At 34.0% G+C, this 21,623-nt stretch overlaps 3 protein-coding genes across 4 annotated transcripts; 1 reads left to right on the top strand and 2 right to left on the bottom strand.

The window, feature by feature from the left end:
- Positions 1-1,112: 1,112 nt before the first annotated feature.
- LOC100797659 (golgin subfamily A member 6-like protein 22) lies at positions 1,113-4,432 on the top strand. 2 transcript variants are annotated; one of them, XM_041008531.1, is made up of 7 exons: positions 1,113-1,494; positions 1,602-1,717; positions 1,819-1,937; positions 2,036-2,198; positions 2,292-2,515; positions 2,611-2,932; positions 3,110-4,432. In XM_041008531.1, exons 1-7 carry the CDS (start codon positions 1,330-1,332, stop codon positions 4,242-4,244), a joined length of 2,244 nt encoding a protein of 747 aa, XP_040864465.1. In that variant the 5' UTR covers positions 1,113-1,329; the 3' UTR covers positions 4,245-4,432. The 2 variants fall into 2 exon arrangements, with proteins under 2 accessions (XP_040864465.1, XP_006595150.1); XM_006595087.4 differs by having other exon boundaries at positions 1,115-1,494; positions 2,608-2,932.
- Positions 4,433-4,930: 498 nt separating this feature from the next.
- LOC100777820 (root phototropism protein 3-like) lies at positions 4,931-7,413 on the bottom strand. Its single transcript, NM_001317528.1, is given in 2 exon segments — positions 4,931-5,617; positions 6,665-7,413. Coding segments are annotated over 2 exon segments (1,260 nt in total). The 5' UTR covers positions 7,373-7,413; the 3' UTR covers positions 4,931-5,065.
- Positions 7,414-8,337: 924 nt separating this feature from the next.
- Positions 8,338-12,013, bottom strand: LOC100778352 (ADP,ATP carrier protein 1, chloroplastic). Its single transcript, XM_003543617.4, has 5 exons — positions 10,916-12,013; positions 10,115-10,369; positions 9,534-9,677; positions 9,104-9,451; positions 8,338-8,875 (listed from the first exon to the last, which is right to left on the bottom strand). The coding sequence occupies exons 1-5, from the start codon at positions 11,669-11,671 to the stop codon at positions 8,531-8,533; spliced, it is 1,848 nt and encodes a 615-aa protein (XP_003543665.1). The 5' UTR covers positions 11,672-12,013; the 3' UTR covers positions 8,338-8,530.
- Positions 12,014-21,623: the final 9,610 nt, after the last annotated feature.

A 21,623-nucleotide genomic window follows, 5' to 3' on the forward strand; every position in this document is an offset into this window, starting at 1 on the left:
ATCTTCATTTGAAAATGATCTTTTTTTATTAACATTTGAAAATGATCTTATTTGAGACTTACTCAAACACTAAATACAAACACTAATATATCATTTATCTTTCTAATATTATTATTATAACATTTTATAAATATTAAGAAAATATATCTTGAAAATTTAAAATGACAAATAAATTATAACATTTTTTCCAAAAAATAACAGATGAAAAAGACAAATATAGAGGTGACTGTGATGGGATGGTGAAAGAAAACGATCAATCAAATACTGATAGAGGCATCCCCTTGAAAGGGGGTTGAATGGCTGAATGGTTGGGTCAAAAAAGTATGGATTCCGATCACATGTATCGTCCTGTTCAAAAAAGAGTACCATATGGAGTAATTTCCATTGTCAGGGGCAGGGACTGATTTCTTCAAATGGGCAATGTGCATGATAACACCTGTTACCCAAAAACTTCAATTGATTGAAGATTTCCCGGCATCATATGGTGGCATGATGGAAAACTTAAGTACGCTTAACCCACTAAGAGCATAAAAAGTTCAAGACCAAAAGAAAAACCCAACTAAATCCATGAGCCAAATTTTCAACTTAAGTACCGTTAACCACTGAGAACATGTCTCTTCAATTGAGACTTTTGACACAAGGAGAATATAGGCCCAAAAAAAAAATCGAGATGGAAACCAACTTTATGCACCTTACCCCACTAATCATCAACATATCAACATAGGATAAAGTTACCTCCCACCACACATAGCCTAGTCAATATCTACATTTGTACGTCAATACCCTTGGGCACAATATCTACAATTTTATTTCTTTTCTTGGAGTGTACTTTGAAATAAAAGAGACTTTTTGGTAGCTTTTTTTTTTGCAAAAGTGCCCCCAATTTGTTGTGGAAACGAAATAGATTTGTCACAAAATCATTTCCTACTTTCTGATTTTCAAATTTTGCCAAGACGTTAATCCACAACAAGTAACAAGAACTAATCTTCCTCCACTTTATTCTACTTTTTGTTTGTTTCTTCTTAATCCCAAACCTCTCTATGCCACATAGTTTGGGTTGGGTGAACACCTGGATCATAATAATAAATAAAAAAACCAGATAGCTTGAGTATGGCATGTCCCATGTAGCCGTTACCCAGATATCCTGACCCTCCTCGCAGGTCAAATTTATTACATTACATGTAACAGTAACACCAAACTTGGAATTAATTATTTCAATTTGAAACCTTATAGAAAGTTAAAAACAATTCGACCGTTGGGTCTTCCTTACTTGAACAAGAACAAAAACACGCTCCTCCTCCTCCCCCACAACTGCAACAACGAACGGTAATGGCAGAAGCTGAAGATTATGGATTCCTCCCAGAGGAGATGGCTGTCAATGAAAACCTTGGCTACCCTAAAGCCTTCGCTAAACTCTGTCGCGACCGCGGTTTCAGTCCCTACAGCCATGGCCCTCCCTTTACCTTCATCCCTTATGTTTTGCCAGAAGATGAGGTAAACAAACAAATTGGATCTTTCTCTCTTTCACTTCTCGTTTCACTTATTAAAATCATTTCTGAGTGAACCAATTTTTCCACTTTGTGTTGCTGTTTCTGTTTTAGGCTGAGAGAGCTAGGGATTTGGATGAGATGTTTCCGATTATTGATCCCAAAGCTAAGGCGACCAGCAAGCCCAAAATCTTTGTCAGTGTCTTGTGGAAGCAGCTCCGCCATCTTGGGTAGGCTTTTCTATTTGGAAGATTATGAGACTTTTTTATTAATTCTGATTTCTGATGCATTTTTTGTGTTATGTTATTATTAATTCTTTGGCATATCTTAGGAATGCTGGCTTTGACCCTGCGGTGATTCGGGTGGATGGTTATGGCAATGTGCTCTATTATCATGCGGACTCAGCTTCTCCTCTGGCTTGGGATGTTGATCACTGGTTTCCTTGTTCAAGTAATTTTTCTAACTTTTAAGAATGTGTGCAAGTATAATTCAATTGGTATGTGTGTATTACAAGGTATGATTTTGCTCCTTTGGGGGTGACAATGCAGGGGGAGGTTTGACTGTTCTTAGCAATCTAAGGATATTACAGCGGCAAGCCTGTAAGAGGAAGAAAAACAAGCTGGAATTCTTGGTGCCATGGTGGGATTTCCAATTGGGGATCTCTGTGAACCAGTTCCTGTCTGTTTTTGCTTCTTCAAACTCAGACTTCAGGCACGTTTTTTTTTTTGTTGATTTTTGTCGTTCCTCAATTTTTCGTGGACGTCAGAGTGAGAGGGTTATGATATTTGTATTTGCAAATTGCAGACACAGGGCCTTTTCATTTTTGTTCTATGAAGGAGAAAATCAAGAATTGAATGCTTCACAAATAGTGGATTCTCATTCTTTTCCACAACACTTTTTCCCATTGAAAGAAGAGGTTGGCCTAGCTCCTGCTGCAATTGTTGAATCTCGAAGGGAACCTTGCGATGCATTAGTTTTGAGACAACTTGATTACAATAGGAAGCCAAGGCCCATGTCTCCTGCAATAGGTTGGTGGCAGTTGATGATTATCATGCCAAGTTTTTGAATTTGTTAATTGATTTGAAGATAGAGATTGATTTTATATTGAAACTCTTTTTAGTAGCTGCAAGGAAAAGAAATGGCAATTTCCTGAAAGAAAATGAAGATCCAGACTTTGTGAAAAACCCCTACCAAGCAATTGTCATGGCTAGAGATTCCCTGAAGCAAAGAGAGGAAACTACAAAAATGCAGGCTGAAATACAGAAGATAGATGATGAAGTGAATGAAATGAAGCTCAAAAATGAGGAAGAAAAACTCGCTATTCAAGACCTGGAAATGGCACTTATAAAACGTAGAAGGAAGGCAGAAAAGTGCAGACGGTTGGCTGAGGCTCAATCTTCTTACAGGACTATGCTAGAGAAGATGATTAGAGATTCTATGCACCAGTAAGTCCCAATAACCAAAATTGAAATGATGTTTGAGAGTGTATTTAATTCTAATGTTTCTCTTTACATTTTCTTGGTGAAGAGCATTAACTATGCCCTATTAAACACTCTCAAATACTTAAAAAATGTTTTCTTTGAACTTCAACAACTAGTTTTTAGAATTTGGTTTTGTTGCAGGAGTGTCATTTATAAGGAACAGGTAAGATTGAACCAGGCTGCAAGTAATGCACTAATGGCTAGACTTGAAGCCCAGAGGGAAATTTGTGATGCTGCAGAGAAAGATCTTCACAAGAAATACAAACAAAGAGATGACATAGAGAAACAGATTAGACCTGAATGGGAGCAAGGAAGGAAGAGGTCGAGAATAGATGATGCCACCTATGAAGAGAGAGACAGTAAACCTGCTCTTTATTTGCCTGGGCCTATACCAAGAACACCTTTGCACAAGGAGCTCGGAGTGTTTTTAGAGGAGGAACAAAGGTCATCCGAAGTTGACTTATCTGCAAACGAAGAAGAGCAAAAGCAGGAAGAAAAAGAAGAGAAGATGAAAATGCCAGATAATAATGACCTAGAAGAGAAGCTTGAAGAGCATACCAAATCAAGTGTTGCATTGGATGAAGAAAACTCAATTGAGCAAAGACTTCAGAAGCTCAAAATCAGCGAAGGCAAGAGGAGTTATGGCATTTCATTCTCAGGTCTTCATAAGACAGCAACTGAGGAAGATGAAGAAACCAGAAAGCAACGTGGAAGAGGGAATGTGGAGAAGTGGCTTCAAATGCTTTTAGAGAATGGTCAACAACAAGAAAGAACTGATCCACTAGAAACAAGTGAAAATGCTTCTTGTGGAACTGAAGAAAAAATAATCCAACAACTGAATCAGAAGTTCCCACAAAAGGAGTTGAAGATCTCAAAAGTTTCAGATTCTGATTATAAAGAGAACCAGCTGCAACTTCTTCAAAACAGGAACGGATGGACAGAGAAAGAGGATAGAATAGAAAACGAAGCTAGAAGTGTTATGCCGACAGGATACAAAAATTACTCTGGAGAAGCTTGCATAGGTGCTAATTGCACTCTTAATGTTGAAGGGATGGAAAGAAAGGAACAACATAAAAAGGAAAAAAAACTTCCTAGATCAGAGAGTGCTAGGACCTTGAGGCGAATTCCATCATCTCCATCTTTGCTTCTTGGGATCAAAAAAGGTGTGGACTACATTCGAAAGAAGCCAATGGCAAGTGATGATGCTGATCTTGCAGCATCAAACAGTTTCTTGAAGTCATCCATCAAGACAATCAAGAAAGCTGTAAAATTATGAATAGGCATGCATTTGAGGCTATGCATGATGCATTTGTACCTTGTGTATCTTGACTATTTTACAATTTGAGTGATGTTAGCTGAATGAAGTGAGTGAAATTTATAATCCAAAAAAAGGAGAGAAAAAAAGTGTGTGAAATGTAGACATTCCATTGTTTCATTTGTGTATAAAATTTTGAAGTTATCAAATATTTGATAAGTGATAACACCTTGTTTTTGCTGTAGGCATTTACGTTTCTTTTACTTCTATTTTCCTGCTTAGCGCAAACTTTGTTCTAGAAATTTGAATTCCTGCATTTGCTATTTGCTAATAGTAACTTCCTTATTCATATCATTCACTTTATTTATTTGAATTAGTGAATTACAAACAGAAATGGTCTTTGAGTCGTTGTTCCAATGTGTCTACACATATTGTTTATCAAACCTGACTCAAAGCAGAAAAAGCATTATTGAATATTGCTGCAGCTTGACATGAAGCAAAACCTTGTGTCCACTAAATTTAACTCTCAAATAAAATTAACCTTGTGCTTTAAAAATTAGGAAACATTCAAAAGAGATTGCAAATTATTACACTTTCCTTCGGCAAATCAAATCTATCCATTTTTGGGGCTTGGTCTTGCATTCTTATCTTTTACTTGGCATACCTTAATTTATGCAGTCACAACTGAATATAGAACTATGATGGTATACGCACATCTTTATTGAATTTATTCCAAATACGACAGAGTTATATCTTACATTATTTCTCGAGTCTAACTCCAAAAAAACGAACTTGTATAATATAACAAAATAACACAAATTATATCGGTTATAGTTTCTGTTTCAGGACATGGATTTCCTCCACTTGTGGGGAGTCCTTTTGACCAGACTGGTTTTCATGTCCATAGGTGTTTGTCTTCCAAATCCAACTTCCCTTTCAGCCTCCTCCTCTTCCTCTTCTTCTTCAATTTTCTCCACCTCTCCTACATTTCTGCTAAACGTAGGCATTCCAAACTTCCTCCATTTGAATAAGCCCTTCTTCTTCGCCGCCATTCTCTCCATCTGCCCTTGCATGGCATTGAACTGGCTTTGCAGCCTGTAAACATCTTCCTTCAGCTTCCTTATCTCCATTTGCTGAGCATTTGTTTCACGCTTTGAAAGGCATCGTCCTGGTGGGTCAAGGCCTCCATTGGGGCTCCTCAAGCTACTGAAGGAGCCACTCCAATCTATGTGGCGGTTGAGTTTGGTTTGTTCGGAGAAGAGCACCTGAATCACAGCTCTCACAGGCAACCGTTCATTCTGAGCTGCATGAAGTGAGGCCTCCGTTGTGAGTTTCCGGCTATCAAGCAGCCTACACAGGCCCTTCCTTTCTTGCTTTGACACATCTGGATGTGCCTACAACACAACTAAAGTTAGAGTTTCAAAATCATAGCTTAAGAGGCTCTTACTCTTGCAACAAATGGTGCCAGAATTATGTTTCTCAACTCGGTAAGTCTTCAAACGGTATCTAATCTAGGACTATTGTTTGGCACATCAAGATCAGAACAAATTTTGAGCAATAACTAGTAACATGCCTATCACCATCCAGTACCCTCTCTAGTGTCAAAAAGGGTTTATGCATCTTTTAATAGTAAAATGAAGTTCTAATCATAAACAGAAACAAGATTGTATTATTCAAATAACTGGGGGAAGACTAACTACTAATATATAGCCTACTTGTACGTAACGGGTTACCTCCATTTAGGAGGCTACTTTTTAGAGTAGCAACAAGTAATAAATATACATAGCTATCAGGAGGAAATGCCAAGCTTTAACGTTTAAACTAGAAAGAGTTTCCTAATTCCTATACTCAAGAGATCATTAATTACGTTCCATTTCAGTAAAATAGTTGCATAACCTTTTACATGCATCAGAATGTGGGACAAGAGAAAAGCCAAATGTTGAATAAAAACTAATCACAGCTATGATCCAGTGGTCCCACATAAAGACATTTACGTTATTTCAGTTTCACTTCACCCATTCCCACTCTAAAGAATCTCATGCTGGTGACAACACGAGAAGCATTTTTCAGGATTTCCAGAATGAAGCTCCTTAATTCATCCCCTCTCTCCTTGTCTTTAATACATAAACTAGGCATGAATAACAAAGAACTACTGTTCTCTCATTGATGTTTTTTAGTACTGTTGGATAACAAAATACCTTTACTAAATCAAGCAAGGACAAAACTTAAATACAATTCCACTGATGTTTTTAGTACTGTTCACCCATTAGAATTGGAGTTTTACCTTGATAATCTATATTGACCTTTAATGCAAACTTTTATTGTGCAGATTATGGAGGTGAAAGTCCAATTCTGAGTGGAGAATAGTACTAAAAGCACAGATGAAACTGCATCTAAGTTTTGTCGATCAAGTAATTTGAAACTAAAATGAGAAGACATACTTTTAGATACGTGTCAATGGCTCGGTACAAGCCATCATCCGTGGCTCTTGAATGACTTGGAAGAGCTCCAGCAAGTGCAATGAACTCAGACAAGGTCAAATTGGCATCCACAGCAGCCTCAGCGAGGTAGCAATCAACCAACTTGGCCACCTTAACCAAAGCAGCACCATCACGGTCCAAACTCATAAACCTCTTAACCAACCTGAGGACTAGCTCAACATCCAAGAGTGTCCCACACGTGTGGCTGAAGGAGGGTATCATGAGCTCTTTGAGAGAAGCTTGGTCTAGCTGCCACGAAATCCGGTTCTCAAGCTCACCTCTATAAGTGGCGTCAACACGAACCATGTTGGCGGTTCTGAGAAGGCGAAGGAGGAAGTTGCATGGGACAGAATCCTTCTCAGGAGGCAGAACACTCACCAAGGTTTCCACAAAGAACCTCTTCTTCATCCATGAATTTGTGACGCTTTCGGGGGATTGGAAGTGAGTGGTGACACCATTTTCAGCAGAGGAAGAGAGGTCAGGGAGCCATATGGAGGCATAATGAGTGATGATGGAACCAATCAAGTCTGCACGAACACCTTTCTGTTTGATGCTTGAAAGGGTCTTCACAAAGTAATCCATGTCAACGATGCATGCATCGTCGAACCAACATTCCCAGGATCCAACAATTGTCTCTGACTCTTCACAACACGGCTTCTTCATTTCCATTACTTCTCAATTCTATGTTACCTAGTTAGTGTCTTGGTTATAAACAGCTAGCGAGAGAAGAGAGATAAGTACTCATTCATGTCGCTCGTTCAATTTTGAAGCCAGCATATACAACAAAAGTAATTATAACACAACATCAAACTTGAAAAGGACTCGTTTGTTTTCTGTGTATATTATGTATTGCGTGAGGGATTTGGACTTGTTCCATTTACATGAGCAAAGGAAAGGATATACAAACAAAAATTTGGAGCATGTTTGTTCACTTTATAACGCCACATTTACATCACAGCCTATGTAAGTGATCATGCGCTTAGGATTGTGCATGGCAGTTGGCACTTGGCACGAAATGATGGAAAGTGAAAGAAACGGAAACCTGAGAAGGGCCTATGTAAATGCCAAAGTTTGTTTTTGCATTCCAAGCTCGTGAACCCCCCCATATTTTGTTCCTTTCGAAGCTGACATCTGTACCTCTGATTACTATGGACCATTTTCAATTTATTATTTTTAATTTGAAATCATTTACAATACCAAAATATAATGATATTATTTAATTGGGGTGCCTGGTCCCAAAATTATTTGCTTGCAAACGTGTTCATTTTTCCATGGCAGGATTCTATTCCTGCCTGTGTAGCTTCTGTGGCAGCTTGGACATTTGTTATCTCAGCTGGATTCAAAATGGACACTATATTTTGGGCTTTGGGCCTCAACAGATGAAACCCATATTAAGATTTAGTCCTCAACTTGACAATGAAAGGGCATTGGATCGAACAAGTCATTGGTTGGAGTCACATTGCATTCCATCCTCTTAAGCAAAGTCTCGTACTTGAGCATTGTGGTTGGAAAAACAACGTGGTGACAGAGCTCCTTGTAACCATTGAACATATTTATTTGAAACAAAAATTACAAATGTGTTCATTCTTTCAAAAAAAAATTTAAAATGTGCTACAAAATAGGAAAGCTTCATATTGAGAGAATAAAATCATTTATCTGTGAGAACAAAAGTAACAATAAAAAGACTTGAAAAAAAGTGACAATCAAACTCAGACGAGATAATGACCTACAACAAATAGTTTAAGCTAACAAATCTCATGAGTTTTGGCTTACTCCTCCTGCCTTGCAATTCAATGTAGTTTAAGCTTGAAATACTGCAAGTTGAGTTCAATTCAATGTACTTGAGGAGTCACCAGCTGTTGGATTTAACAGTGGAACACTTTTAAGAGAACCATTTCCATCCTCATCCTTGGCCACCACTGGTATCTTAACAGCTGCTGCTCTCTCCATCTCTTTCTCAAGTTCTTCTTCTCGACGCAAGGCAGTAAACTGTGTATCAAGCGACTTGGCTGCTGATAACCAGGCAAGAACAATCACCAGAAGGACCCCTCCTAGGTACGGAGTTGAGTTAGCTAGTGAACCAAAAGTTAAGATCATGAACTGCTGAATTAGAGCTCCTCCAGATTTCCCCAATGGGTTGCACACAACATCAATGGCTGCCTTCCCCTTGACCTACAGCAAAAGGAATTTAACACACAAGTCAATTATAAGGGGTTACAAGTGCATCATTATATAGAGAGAGAGCTTATCAGGTGAGAGCATATTCTCATGAGAAAAATTAACCTTTGATCATAAAACCATAAATAGATGGTCATGATCAAATTTATCTTAAACAGTATCTATACATGATTGCATGGTCAAGTTTGCACAACTGTGATTGTAGCAGATAAAAATCCAAACCTTGGTATCCTCATCCAAGGGTATGTAGGCCATTTCTTTGCATGGATCGAATAAACTGTACTTAGCACTCTTGCTGAATATGTTCTGCATGGCACCCACATATACAGCAGCTAGCAGTGGAGTCATTCCAAACTTTGCAATAACAGGAGCAATTGGGCCACCAAATAATATAAGAGAAAAGAAACCAACTCCTGTCAAAAGCAGGACGGTGGGGGTGATCTTGGCAGCAACTCCCCACCCATATTTGTCAAATATAAATTGACTTAGAAGCATCATTATGAATGTAGCAATTCCAGTTGCAGTTGAGAAGTCTCCCATAAAAGATGAGTACTCGTTGGGGCTTGGAAACTGCACAAATTGCAGAGGTTGAGAGAGAGAGCACAGTGAAATGTCCAGTAGTAAAACCAAAGGCAAGAAGGTTTTACATTACCTGAGCTTTGAGCTTTGATTTCCATGTAACCTCAACAAGATTAATGCTAATTCCATATGCAACCACTAAAGTGGCAAGATCCCTTATATATTTTGAAGACACCAAGAACTTAATGCTCTCCATTGTTCCCATCTTGGGCTTCTCCTGGAAAAATCCATAACAAGATGAAATGTTAGTTAAAGCTATTTCAAACATTAGTTAAAAAAAAAAAAAATAGAATTCATATGTCCTGACATATTTATAATAATGGGGGGATACCAAATAAATAGCGAGTAGAATTTCATGCACACAAAGAAATGAGTCAATCACACTACAGAAATGACTCCTCAATCCTCATCTAAATATCATGTTGAAAGAGTTTTTTAAGCTCCCTGTACCATTTAACACCAAATGACACATTACAAAAAACCGACGAAAGCTGTATTACTTTGCTTTCAGCTGTCTCAACAACTAAATTAGTAGACTCAAGTATAAAATAGAAAAATGTAAACAGTGGAAACAACAGAATGGGCATGCTTCAACCAGCCTGATGTAGAAAAACTATATGCATAACAGTATATCTGTCTCACAAAAAAAAGTACCTTCTTCTTCTTGCTACGTGTAGGAAGAGGAACATAATTGTTCACCCACCAATACAGGAAACAGATTGCAAATCCCATGCCCACAACTATGCTCATCATTGCTTTCAGAGAGATGGCCCAACCATCAACTCCAGGACCTAAAGTACTCCTCAGATTAGAAAAGTATTTCACTGTCCGACCAGAGAACACAAGGGCTACATTGGCCCCAAGTCCAAATAGAGGATAGAATCTTTTTGCTTCATCAATGGTAGTAATCTGGAAAGAAATAAAAAAAGAGTCAATATTAGCATTCTCCTTCACAAAGCAGCAGCAGAAGAACCACATATCATGTTAGCATCATATTCATCTTTACACCTTATATTCATTAGAATTCACATAAAGCAGTTCAAAATTGGAATTTAAAATATAAAATTAGAGCATGCAACACCTTGCCCTGCCATCACATGATTGAATCTTATCCAGATAAGATTTGTATTCATATTATCACAAGTGAAACAAGCATGTAACTATCATGAATTAAACAAACAAGAAATAATAGTAACATATAAGGGACTCATCAAAAGCTCAGCGGCTAAGCTATAGAGAAAGAGGCAGAATACAAATGAATATGACAAAAACGAATAGCTGAAAAGTAAAACAATACAAATGAGTGATGATGATATCAAAAGATGCCATGTTCATGATACCACAATTAAAAAATGATAAGCTGATAACGACACCAACACATACTATAACAAAATTCAAGCTAGAAACAAATTACCAACTAACAAAGTAAGCTCAAAGTTCAAACAATGAAACAACCTGATTGGCAAACCCCCAAAACAGCACTGAAATGACCACACTCCCCCACAATTCAGCCATGACATAGAACAAACAGAAGCTCCATATTCTCATAATTGCAAGAGGACCAAGGAACCGTGGGCCAAGGATGTTGAGAAGCTTATCCGCAAAAGCCTCAGGGTGAATATAGTTGCTGAGAGGGTACAAAACAAAACCAAAGGCCCCAAAGAAGGCAATGAAGGGAAGAATAATAGAGTAGAAGAGAGCCTGCTTGGACAACACATTAGCCAACTTTGTGTACAATAACATGAACCCAATGGCCATGGGAAGGTTCACCCAGGTTTTGAGAAACGGTATAATCTCAGCACTGCTTCCTCTGGCCGTCACAACCAACACATCTTTTGTGTCCCTTAAGATTGTATAGTTGAAGAGGATGCAAAAGAACATCATCCCCAGAGGCACAATCTTCTTCAAGGTGGCAACTTCAATACCCAAAAACTTTTGTTTCTCACTTTCTGGTTCCCCAAAGGAGGCTGCAGCAGCCTCAGCCCTGCACAAGAACAAGTTTTTGTTTTGGTCCCTTTGGGCAAAGACATTGTTGGGTCTTGGTGAGAGTTTTGGGAACCCATTGGAGGAAAGAGAAGACCCAGAAAGGTTTTTTGGCTTTGGAGAGAAAAATCTGTGCTTTAAACCTTGTGAAGGGTTAAAGAGTGAGATTCTGTTAACGGGGTTTGCGGGGAGAGAGAGAAGGCCTCTGGTTTGAAGAACAGCGTCCATGACTTCTCTCTCTCTCTCTCTCTCTCAGTTCCCTTGGGATAGTTGAAGAACAAAGAAATAGAGAGATAAGGTGGCTGGAGCGCAGAGTGGAGAAGGAGAAGATTTATATATATCTTTCTTGGGGGGAATGAAAGGGCAGCAGATACTAATAAAATATCTTTTCTCTCTTGTCTGATGAAGACAACAATAGTAAACTATAACTAACGAAGAAAAGATTTTTATGCAGAAAGGAAAATAAAAACAAGAACAATGGGTTAACACACGACTGGGAGTGAGGGAACAAATATGGTAACTGTATAAGTGAAAATGGGAAGGAAAGGTAAGAAAAAAGTGCATGGGAAACGGTCAAGGAATAAGGGAAGAAAAGAGCATTCATATATAGGATCTTTCTTTCATACATGTAAGATGAAAAGTTGATTGAAAATACAATCAAGTAATCAAAACTGCCAAGCTGGTTATCCAATATGCTTCTTTTTTCACATTAAAAAAAATCACAGTACTGATCTATTTTCATAATGTCATGAATTCTTTTAAATGACAAAAATAGAACAGCATTATTTGCAAGAATTTACCATTTACGTAGGTAGCTTCTTCTCCAAAAAAAATCTCCAAAGTAGCATCTGCTATTCACGAACGTTGGACTTGGAACTTCTTAACTGGTTCATGAATGAATACGGCCGATTTTAAGAAAGTTTTTTGTTAATGATAAGTCATTAAATGTTTTTTAATTATTATTTTTTACAAAAATGCTTTAAATTTTTTAAAAAAAGTTTGAATTTGACCTCAAAAAATAAGTAATGTATAAAAATTAAAGTATAACAAAATATGTTTTTATTAAAAAATATTTTCTTAACTACTATCTAAAAATATTTACTTGGACAGTATTTACCTTAAATAAACATTTGTCACTTATTTTCTTAGTTGGCACTAGTATTTCTAAATTACTATCTAGAAATATTAGTTTGTATTTTACCTATACAAAGCCTGTCGAATATCTATAGAAAATATTTAATTTTTACATTTTTTTAAAAGAATGTTAGTTTTTTAAAAAGTTAAATTGTAATTTTTGTCTCTTATAATTTTAAATCTACCATTTTAATTTTTCTATTATTCATAATTAAAATTTTCAAATCATGAGTTTGTTGTTGATCATTTAAAGTTAAATATTGATTTTGATGTGATATATTAATGTTGTTGTGATCCTTATGTGTGTTGATATGACACTTACTGTCAAGTGATTAAATGAAATAAAAAAATATTTTAATAGGAGTTTAACTAATGATTTTTTATTCAAAGACAAAACATTAGTATATAATATATTCTAGGTTACATTGTAATTTTTATCTTTATTTTTTAAAATTCTTGATTTTAATTCCTTTGTTTTTTTTTTATTGAGATGTTTTATTCTTTACTTTCAAAAATTCACGATTTTAGTCTCACTATTTTTTAATTAAGACATTTCATTCCTCATTTTAAAAAAAAATTGTGGCCTTAATCCCCGACCAATTTAAAATGTTGATTGTGTGTTTTTAAAATCATTTTTATATATAATTTAAGCTCATTAGCAATTAAATAACAAAAACATTTGTTATTAGGTTAATAAACATGTGTTAATCAACATTAGCAAAATACATATAAATCAATCTTTGAAATTGACCAAAAAGATTAAAATTAAAGGTGTGCAAAAACTAGTTTAAGAAAAAAAATAAATCAAATTAATTTCGAATTGTTTTAACCAGATTGGTTTTATACCCAAATAATCAAGATGATTTGAAAACTAGTTTAGAATTGAACTCATTCTAAAAATCAAATTAATTTCAAACTGATATTGTTTTTTTAAATAAAAAAATATGTGAAAATTAGTTTGATCAACCGAACCAATTTTATAGAAGCAATTTGATTAATCAAATTGATTTCTAAAACAATACACTTTTTTGGTGAACTAGTACAAGTAAAAACTAGTTTGGCTACAATCCATTTAAGTCCAAAGTGGATTTTTCACGCCCCTACCTAAAATCATAAATTTTTAAAAGTGAAAATCAAAATCTTTCGGTTAAAAAATAAGAAACTAAAATCATATAATTTTTAAAAATAAAAAATAAAATATCTCAACTAAAACAAACTAAAATAACAGATATAAAAATAAAGATATGAAAATTACATTTTAACTTATATTTTACCGTGATGTTTCATGAGAAAACTTGGAAAAATATATTTTCCGTAACTTCTATTTAAAGTTTTAAACCATAAGTATTTTTGTTTTTTTGTTAAGGAAAAACACAATACGTTGATGGATAAATTTTGAAAATGATGGATAATATTTGATTCATAGTAAACGTGGAATTGAGTCATAGTCTTATTATTATATTTTTCAATACAGGTACTTTTTCTTTTATAGGAAACGAAACCGTTCAAAGCATAGTAGCATAATATGGAAAACGGATATACACAAATTTGAATTCTGCACGCGAGAGAATGTGTTTAAATTTTCTTTAACCATTTAAGTTTTGTGTGTGTGATTAACTATATTTTGTTTTCAATCAATTTTTAATGATAAAATTTCTCTAAAGTGCTGCATATACTTTAGAGGGTACTAAAGTATGCAAATCTTAGCCTTTCATTATAATAAATGGTTAAAATTGATAACCTTGATTTTATTTTATGCTGGGGGAAATAAATTGACAACCTTGATTAAAACTGATACAACATATTTATTACAATAATCCTAAAATCTTTGGGATATTCAGCCATAAAAAATAAACTTGGGATATTCATTTAAATATTTTAGTCAAACTTTAAAGTAACCTTATTTATTTCTCTAAGTAAATGAACTTAATTGAATATTTAATTCATGAACATGTAATAATTCACATTTAAACTCATTTATACTTAGATTATAAACGGGGGAGGGAGAACTCATTTACACTACCATTTTGGTGGAGTTCCTTATTAGGTAGGTATGCCCACAACAAAGTTGTCCCATATTTATTGGTAATTGTTATATCCACATTCCCTTATATACTAATACACTCTCCTTTCTCATTTTTTTTTTCCAAATTATCCAGTATAACACACTCCCCCATCTCTTTCTGCCCTAATTTAATTATTTTCCAAAAAAAATGTGCACACTCCCCTCCTTCCGCATAACTCTTTCTCTCACTCATTAAACAAAGGTGAACTAATCGGTCGAGGACCATATACAGAATAAAAGAATCTTCTATGCTGTTGGGCTTTGAGATACCCTTTATCTTAGCTCATCACGCACCACCTACATCCTTTCCATCTTCAACCGACATAGCTCCAAATGCATGTGAATCATTTTTTTGTATTTGAGCAAATAGACACCTCTTTGAAGAGTTATGCCACATCTACCATGAATAGCAAAAACTTGTTGCTTTGTTCAAGGGATAATTAACTTGTGCAGATGTGCTAGCAGTGCAGGACTTAGTTTTGTGCTGCCATGTCCTTAGGTTGTTGAAAGAGTTATACGGAAGGGGGTGTACATATTTTGGAAAAGAAAGAGACGGAGGAGTGTGTTTTAAGGGTAGTTAGGGGAAAATTTGAGAAGAATGGAAAGTATTAGTATATAAGGGGACTGGATATAGCAACTGACTATTTTCTTGGGTAGACTATTGAGTTTGATTGGGCCATTGCTAGTTGGGCTTCGGCTCTATTGTTTAGAGTTTGGGTGCCGATAGAGAGATACAATACTGTTAAATTCTTTATGTAAAAACTTAATTTAAATGTTTTGTATGTAAAAAAAAAAGTCTTAAAAATGGGAACTTATATAGTAGTATATAATTTTATTAATGGAAACCTCAATGGAACGAGTTAGTGTCCAACTTTAAATAAAGTTGATATGTCAAGTCCAAAGAATTTGGCAGCACAAACTCCCCGAAAGCCTCTAGCATACATATAGCAGCATGACACATTTAGATATCTCACCCTCATCTTTTTTCCTTTCATGTTCAATATCAATGTATTATCATCTTTATAAGAAAAAGAAAAAAAACATTTGAGACAGAAACTTTCAGCATACATTAATTAACATTTCCATCACAGAACAAACGTGACAAAATTTATAACCAAAAGATATTTGGAAACAAAAACAAAACAATATACTATTATAATTGTTTTATTTTAAAAAAATCAGAAGAAATATACTACTATGCTTTTTTCTTCTTTCTTTCTTATTTAAAGAACACTACTATGTTCTTTAATGAATAATACTTATGTACAATCTCAAAATTATACCTCTTGAATAAGGAATTCAAAGATCCACACTATATCTATACCTTACACATAGTTGCATATAAAAGCAAAACAGGCAATTGGGGAGGGTACTGAGTAGCAGTCTTAATTGGCCCATTACTTCTCTAATTAGTAATTACCTTCCCTTCCTCTTTCCAACCTCATCTTTTAGGAAATTCTTCTGTTTGGGCCACAATTTAGCATCTCATCACTGCATTAGACTACAACCCAAACCATAAAATGATGACGAAAACGTTTCCAACTATCAAATCCTCAACACAAAAAAAACATTAATGCTTAGTTTAATATACAACCTGTAACATCCATTTTTTTCCGTAAAATAAAGTAAAAAAATTATTTAAAAATAAATAAAGTTTTAGAAAAATGATAAAGTTTTTATAGTTAAATAAGAAGAAATAAATTTATTAATTAAAATAATGATTTGAAAGAAAATAAAAAAAAATATTTATTCATTTATAATCAGCCTATTATTTATTTATTTGTTTTATAAAAAGAATTTTATTTTATTTTTTTAATAAAATAAAATTCTTTTTATAAAACAAATAAATAAATAATAGGCTGATTATAAATAAGGATATATTGGGTCAACTTTCAGACTGGCGATACATCTCTATGCTTCTTGTTTCTCTTAAATTTGTTTTCCCTTCTCTCCTCTCTCTTTTCTCATATACACTCAAACTTGTCTTGATAAAATAATAATTCCAGACTCGTTAACTGTTGGATTGTTGTAAAATTTGAACACGAGGTTCGGAACTTATTTTCACACACCCACCATTGGAATTTTTGAGATAATGTCTATGATGGAAGGGATGTCTCTCGCACTAAGCTATCTCTTTTCTTATAGACACTCAAAATTTGTCCCGCTAAAACTATGATTTCATATTTGTTTACCGTTGGATCATTGTGAAATTTGAACATCATCTTTGGAACCAATTTTTACACATTCTCACTGTTAGAATTTGCCAAATAATGTTTTGGAAGAGAGAAATTAGTCTCGCACATTGACAGTGAAATGGAGGCTACAATCTCTTCTTATTCTCTCTAACTTTTGAAAATCCTAACAGAGCAAATAAAGAAACAAAATTGAGGAATATTAGGGAACTTCTAGAGATGTCATTATCACTTCTGGACTACATACATGAGTCCACTTAGAGGTAAGGGATGAGTTTATCGCAATTGGGATTAGAATGAACATGTGTAGGGATCCTTAGAGGATCAAATTGAGGTTTATTTTGAAATGTTTATTGTATCATAATTTTTCCAGTATGATTATGTGAAATTATTTGAGGGGTTTTACTCCCCGTGTTGTGAAAAGCATTTTTGTATAATTTGTTTGTGTTTTTTATAAGATTAGCATGATAAATAGTTATATTGAGATCATGAAATTGTGATTAAAATTGTGCACAAGTGATAAATTGAATATGTGATGAATTGTGAGATAACATGTTGCTTTGAGATTATAATATTATTATTGAGATTGAGTATAAGTGCAAAGTTAAACATGTGTTAATTTGTGAGATACATATAAACATGTGATGGTGGATTGTGACATTATGAGATGTTAAATTATGGACATGATATTTGGTTGTGAATAATTGTGTGGTTAACACTTGATGTGACAATACTTGTGTTGTGAGCTGTGAATTATAGAATAACCCGACTGGTGTTTACCTTGAGAAAAATATTTATGCGCAAAAGGAGAAGTGTAAGATTCCAAGTTAGGAACCTAAAGTGTTAAATTATAGTGTAATATGTTTGAAACACGAGTGTGAGATGGTGAGTATTGTATAATTCATGAGCAGTGTCTGCGTGCAAAAATTGCTTTAGGGGTTGGACCTGAATCAGGAAGGTAAAGCCCTAACAAATTTTTCGGAATCTAGGTCTTGAGGATGAAGACACTCGGTTTGAGTGCTCCTTTAAGCCTATGTTGACCTCATATGATTGGAGCATTCTCGCAAAACAGAGTGAGTCTGACTGGTCACCTTATGATTTTACTCAGTGAGTGACTTGACATACCTATTGTGTGGGGTGTCTTGTTACGTACTCCTAAGCGCCCCAGTGTGATTTTTCATTGACATAATGTCACATTACAAGGCTTGAGTCTTGGTATAATTGTTGCATAACGCTTGCTAATTGTTTATTATGAAATTGATGAGTGTTATTTCGTCTTAAACCGAGTGTGTGATTCATGTGTAGTGTGATTGATGATTGAAAAATGAATTTTAAATGATAAAGTAGTGAAGTGACGTAGATTGTATTAAGTTGAATTATATTATAAATACTTCTATAATTTATTTTGATCACGTCTGTGTTTATTTGTATTTTTTTTAAAAATATGATAACTCACTCTCTGTGTGTTTGGATCCTGTGATGATTTTGAACCTTGTGTTCGTGGGAGCAAATGACTAGGTGAATGACTTTAAAAAATCTCACACTAGAGAACTTTGGAACACATAGGATGTGACACTAAGGATGAGTTTTTATTTTAATTACATGATATTATTTTATTTTATTTTACCTCATTGATTTAACAAAATTTCTTTTCTAAACTCTGACGACCTTGTTTTGAGCTGTATTTTTTTTTAATAAATTTTATCTGATAATATTAAAGCGAATGTGACCTTTTTACTCACATGAATTCTTTTATGTTAATTGAGTAAAATCATTTTAGTTAATTTCATACTTTTATATATTTTTCTTATCTATATATATATATATATATATATATATATATATATCAAAATAGAGGATTTCGTACAACCGACCCGACCCGTACAACCGACCCTATGACATGGCCATGAATTCCGTCCGCTGCTCACATACACTAAGCACCAAGTCTTTGTCTTTATGATAGCTAGTGTTTTACTATTTGGTAGATGAATTCGACACTTTCTAGTTTCTTACTTGGTCGTTCCTATATGATAGTCAGGACCTAGGGCGATATGCAAGTTCCTTGAAAGCAATAAAGTTGGAAAATGACTCGTGTCTTTCAGGAGTAATGTTTAGCATGTTTTGTTTCACACTTTTTTTTATGTGATTTCTCATGTTTCAGATATATAATTCTCCAAAATTAAGGAAAAGTTTGTTTCACAGATATTTTTTTTCATGAGATTGGAAAATTTATTTCTGCATTTGTTAGAAAATAATGTAATATATTGACAAATATATTTTATTTTTGAAAAAGTCACATTCTTGTGTTCACGCATTATTTATTTTTGCAAGAGGGAGTTGGAAAAGTTTTTTTACATGTGACATAAAGTCCTCTTTGTGAGTAAAAGTTATTATAATGTTGTATTTTTAAGAATAATATTTCCAAAAATAAACAAATTAATCCGTAAAACTAATGTCTCCTAATAGTTATAATTTTTACATTTGAAAGATGTTTCTTCAAACTTAAATATATTTCCTAACATGCGATCGATATAAAATAAATTAAGGTATTTAACGAGCTACTTGAAAAAATCCATTTTATAATAGAAGTATAAAAGAGGGTGGTAATTACTATGTTACTTTTCACTCTGAAAGCCAGTGATTTTAACTATATTAGACTTGAGAGCGATCAATGTCGTATCAAGTACTATATATCATAAGTCCTTGTAAAAAAAAAAAAGTATATATCATAAGTGTTTAGCTACAGGTTTTAAAATATATATACACTCAACGGATTTCTTGATAGATTCAAGGAACGAAGAGAGTAAAAAAATTGTATAACTTTTCACGCGCAAAATTACATTTTAATTTATAATGCCGTTGAAATTGAAATTAGAACCAACAAAATAAAAAATGTTATAATATAAGTAAATTGTTCAAATGTGAAGCCATGTATCATGTGTAGGGGGGAGGGGGTTAAATCGAGTTATTAAAATAGGCTTGACTTTGGCAGGAAATCTGATTATAACTCATCAAAGTTTGAAAAAACAAATAAGATGCTGGTCTTCTGACTTACGCTGTCTTGTGGCACATAATTTATCGTCAAATAGACAATACTGAGATGCTTAAACTTTGTCATCTTCTAGAATTCTCGTTTTTTCAACCTGAACTAGCTAGTTCTAAATGCAAGAGCTATTTTGACTATTCTAAAGTGACAAAAAAATATAAAAAATAAAGTTAATTACTTGGACTTGCTTTATATATGTTTTATCTATGGGGGACAGAACCAAATAATATCTCTCAACGTTTGCCTAATTATAAGTTTTTTTCTTCTTATAATTTAGATACTTTAAAGTTGATTTTTTTGAAGGTCTTATAATTATTTAAATAAATAAATAACCAAAATATATTGCAGAAAATGAGGCACGTCGTCATCATTATTTCCTGAACAAGATAAAGCTGGCCTGGACTTTGTGTTGGAATTGTTTTATTGTTAGTGTCTTTACTAAGAACATTATTATGAAAAATTCAATAATACAAGGGGTTGAAAGCACAACAATCCAAATAGGTCGGAGTACTTGCATATATACTTGAGAAATGGTGGCACTTGGTTGCTGTAAAGCATATAATATAACAAAGGGGACCATGCCAACACATTACACATACACATACTTACTAGTCTAAGGTATGTGCGTGTTACCTGCGGTGTAATTAAGCTTCTTGCTTACCTTCAAAAGGAAAGAGAAAACATAGATTAGTATAGTTAACTGATAGGAAAATGTTTAAGGGTATCATTGCTTCATTGTTTGTATGTAATAATGCGATGGACAAAGATCCTTCCATTGTTTCGACAATTATTGCTAGAGAGACGGGGATTATTCCACACTTTATCTATCTGTCTCGCTATATATATCGTTAATTAGATTATAACAACTGTACAGGCAGTACAACTCACTTTTGTTTGTATGCTAGTAGTTTGATTAGATGTTAAAATATTTTTCAGGTTTGAAACTTTGGGCATTGGAAGTGGAAAAGTAATGGAGAGAGTTGAAAAATGGCCTCATTCTGACACCAGCTCAAGATTTTCTTGTAGTACTTTATTGGCTTGGTTTATTTCTTTTCTTAATTTTGACACATATTTTATACTTTATAACTACTGCAAATAATTTGCTTGATTCCAGGAGATTTTAGAATAATCAACTTTGGAAGTAGAATACGTAAAGCCACAGATTCTATATTTCATATTGCACGGCCCTACCCACCCCATACCGAGCAAATTATAACCGTACGTACTTACAACTGTATTAGAACTAAGTTGTTGGGTTATAATATTTATTCGTTTTATTGAGTTAAAATTGATACATCATAACATTTTATTTACTTACATTAATGATTTAGAGACTTTGAATTGAAACCATATGTAATTGTTCCGGATCGTAGTACTTTTTTTTAAAAAAAAAAGAAAGGATCACGGTATTTTGTATTTGATAAAGGTAAAAGACAATACAAAATTTGAAATTTAAATTAGAAAAAAATCTAAAAAAGATTTTTCTCTTTTTCTTTTCGACTCCCTCATTCAAAAATTACTATTATTCACATTTTTTCCTTCCTCTCAACCAATTATTACAGCATAAAAAAAGATAGAGTCAACGAAAATTGCTGCTTGCTGTCTAGTTTCACATCTTGCGCCTCCCCACCAATGCATATAGTTTGATTGATTGAGCAAAATTGTGTGGGTAATGATAAGTTCTTTAGTACATTTTTTTATCTTAGAATTGTGAGTTTCGGGTTTAATTAAATCTTACAAAAT

Source organism: Glycine max, chromosome 13, assembly GCF_000004515.6.
Source record: "Glycine max cultivar Williams 82 chromosome 13, Glycine_max_v4.0, whole genome shotgun sequence".
Taxonomy (NCBI): domain Eukaryota; kingdom Viridiplantae; phylum Streptophyta; class Magnoliopsida; order Fabales; family Fabaceae; genus Glycine; species Glycine max.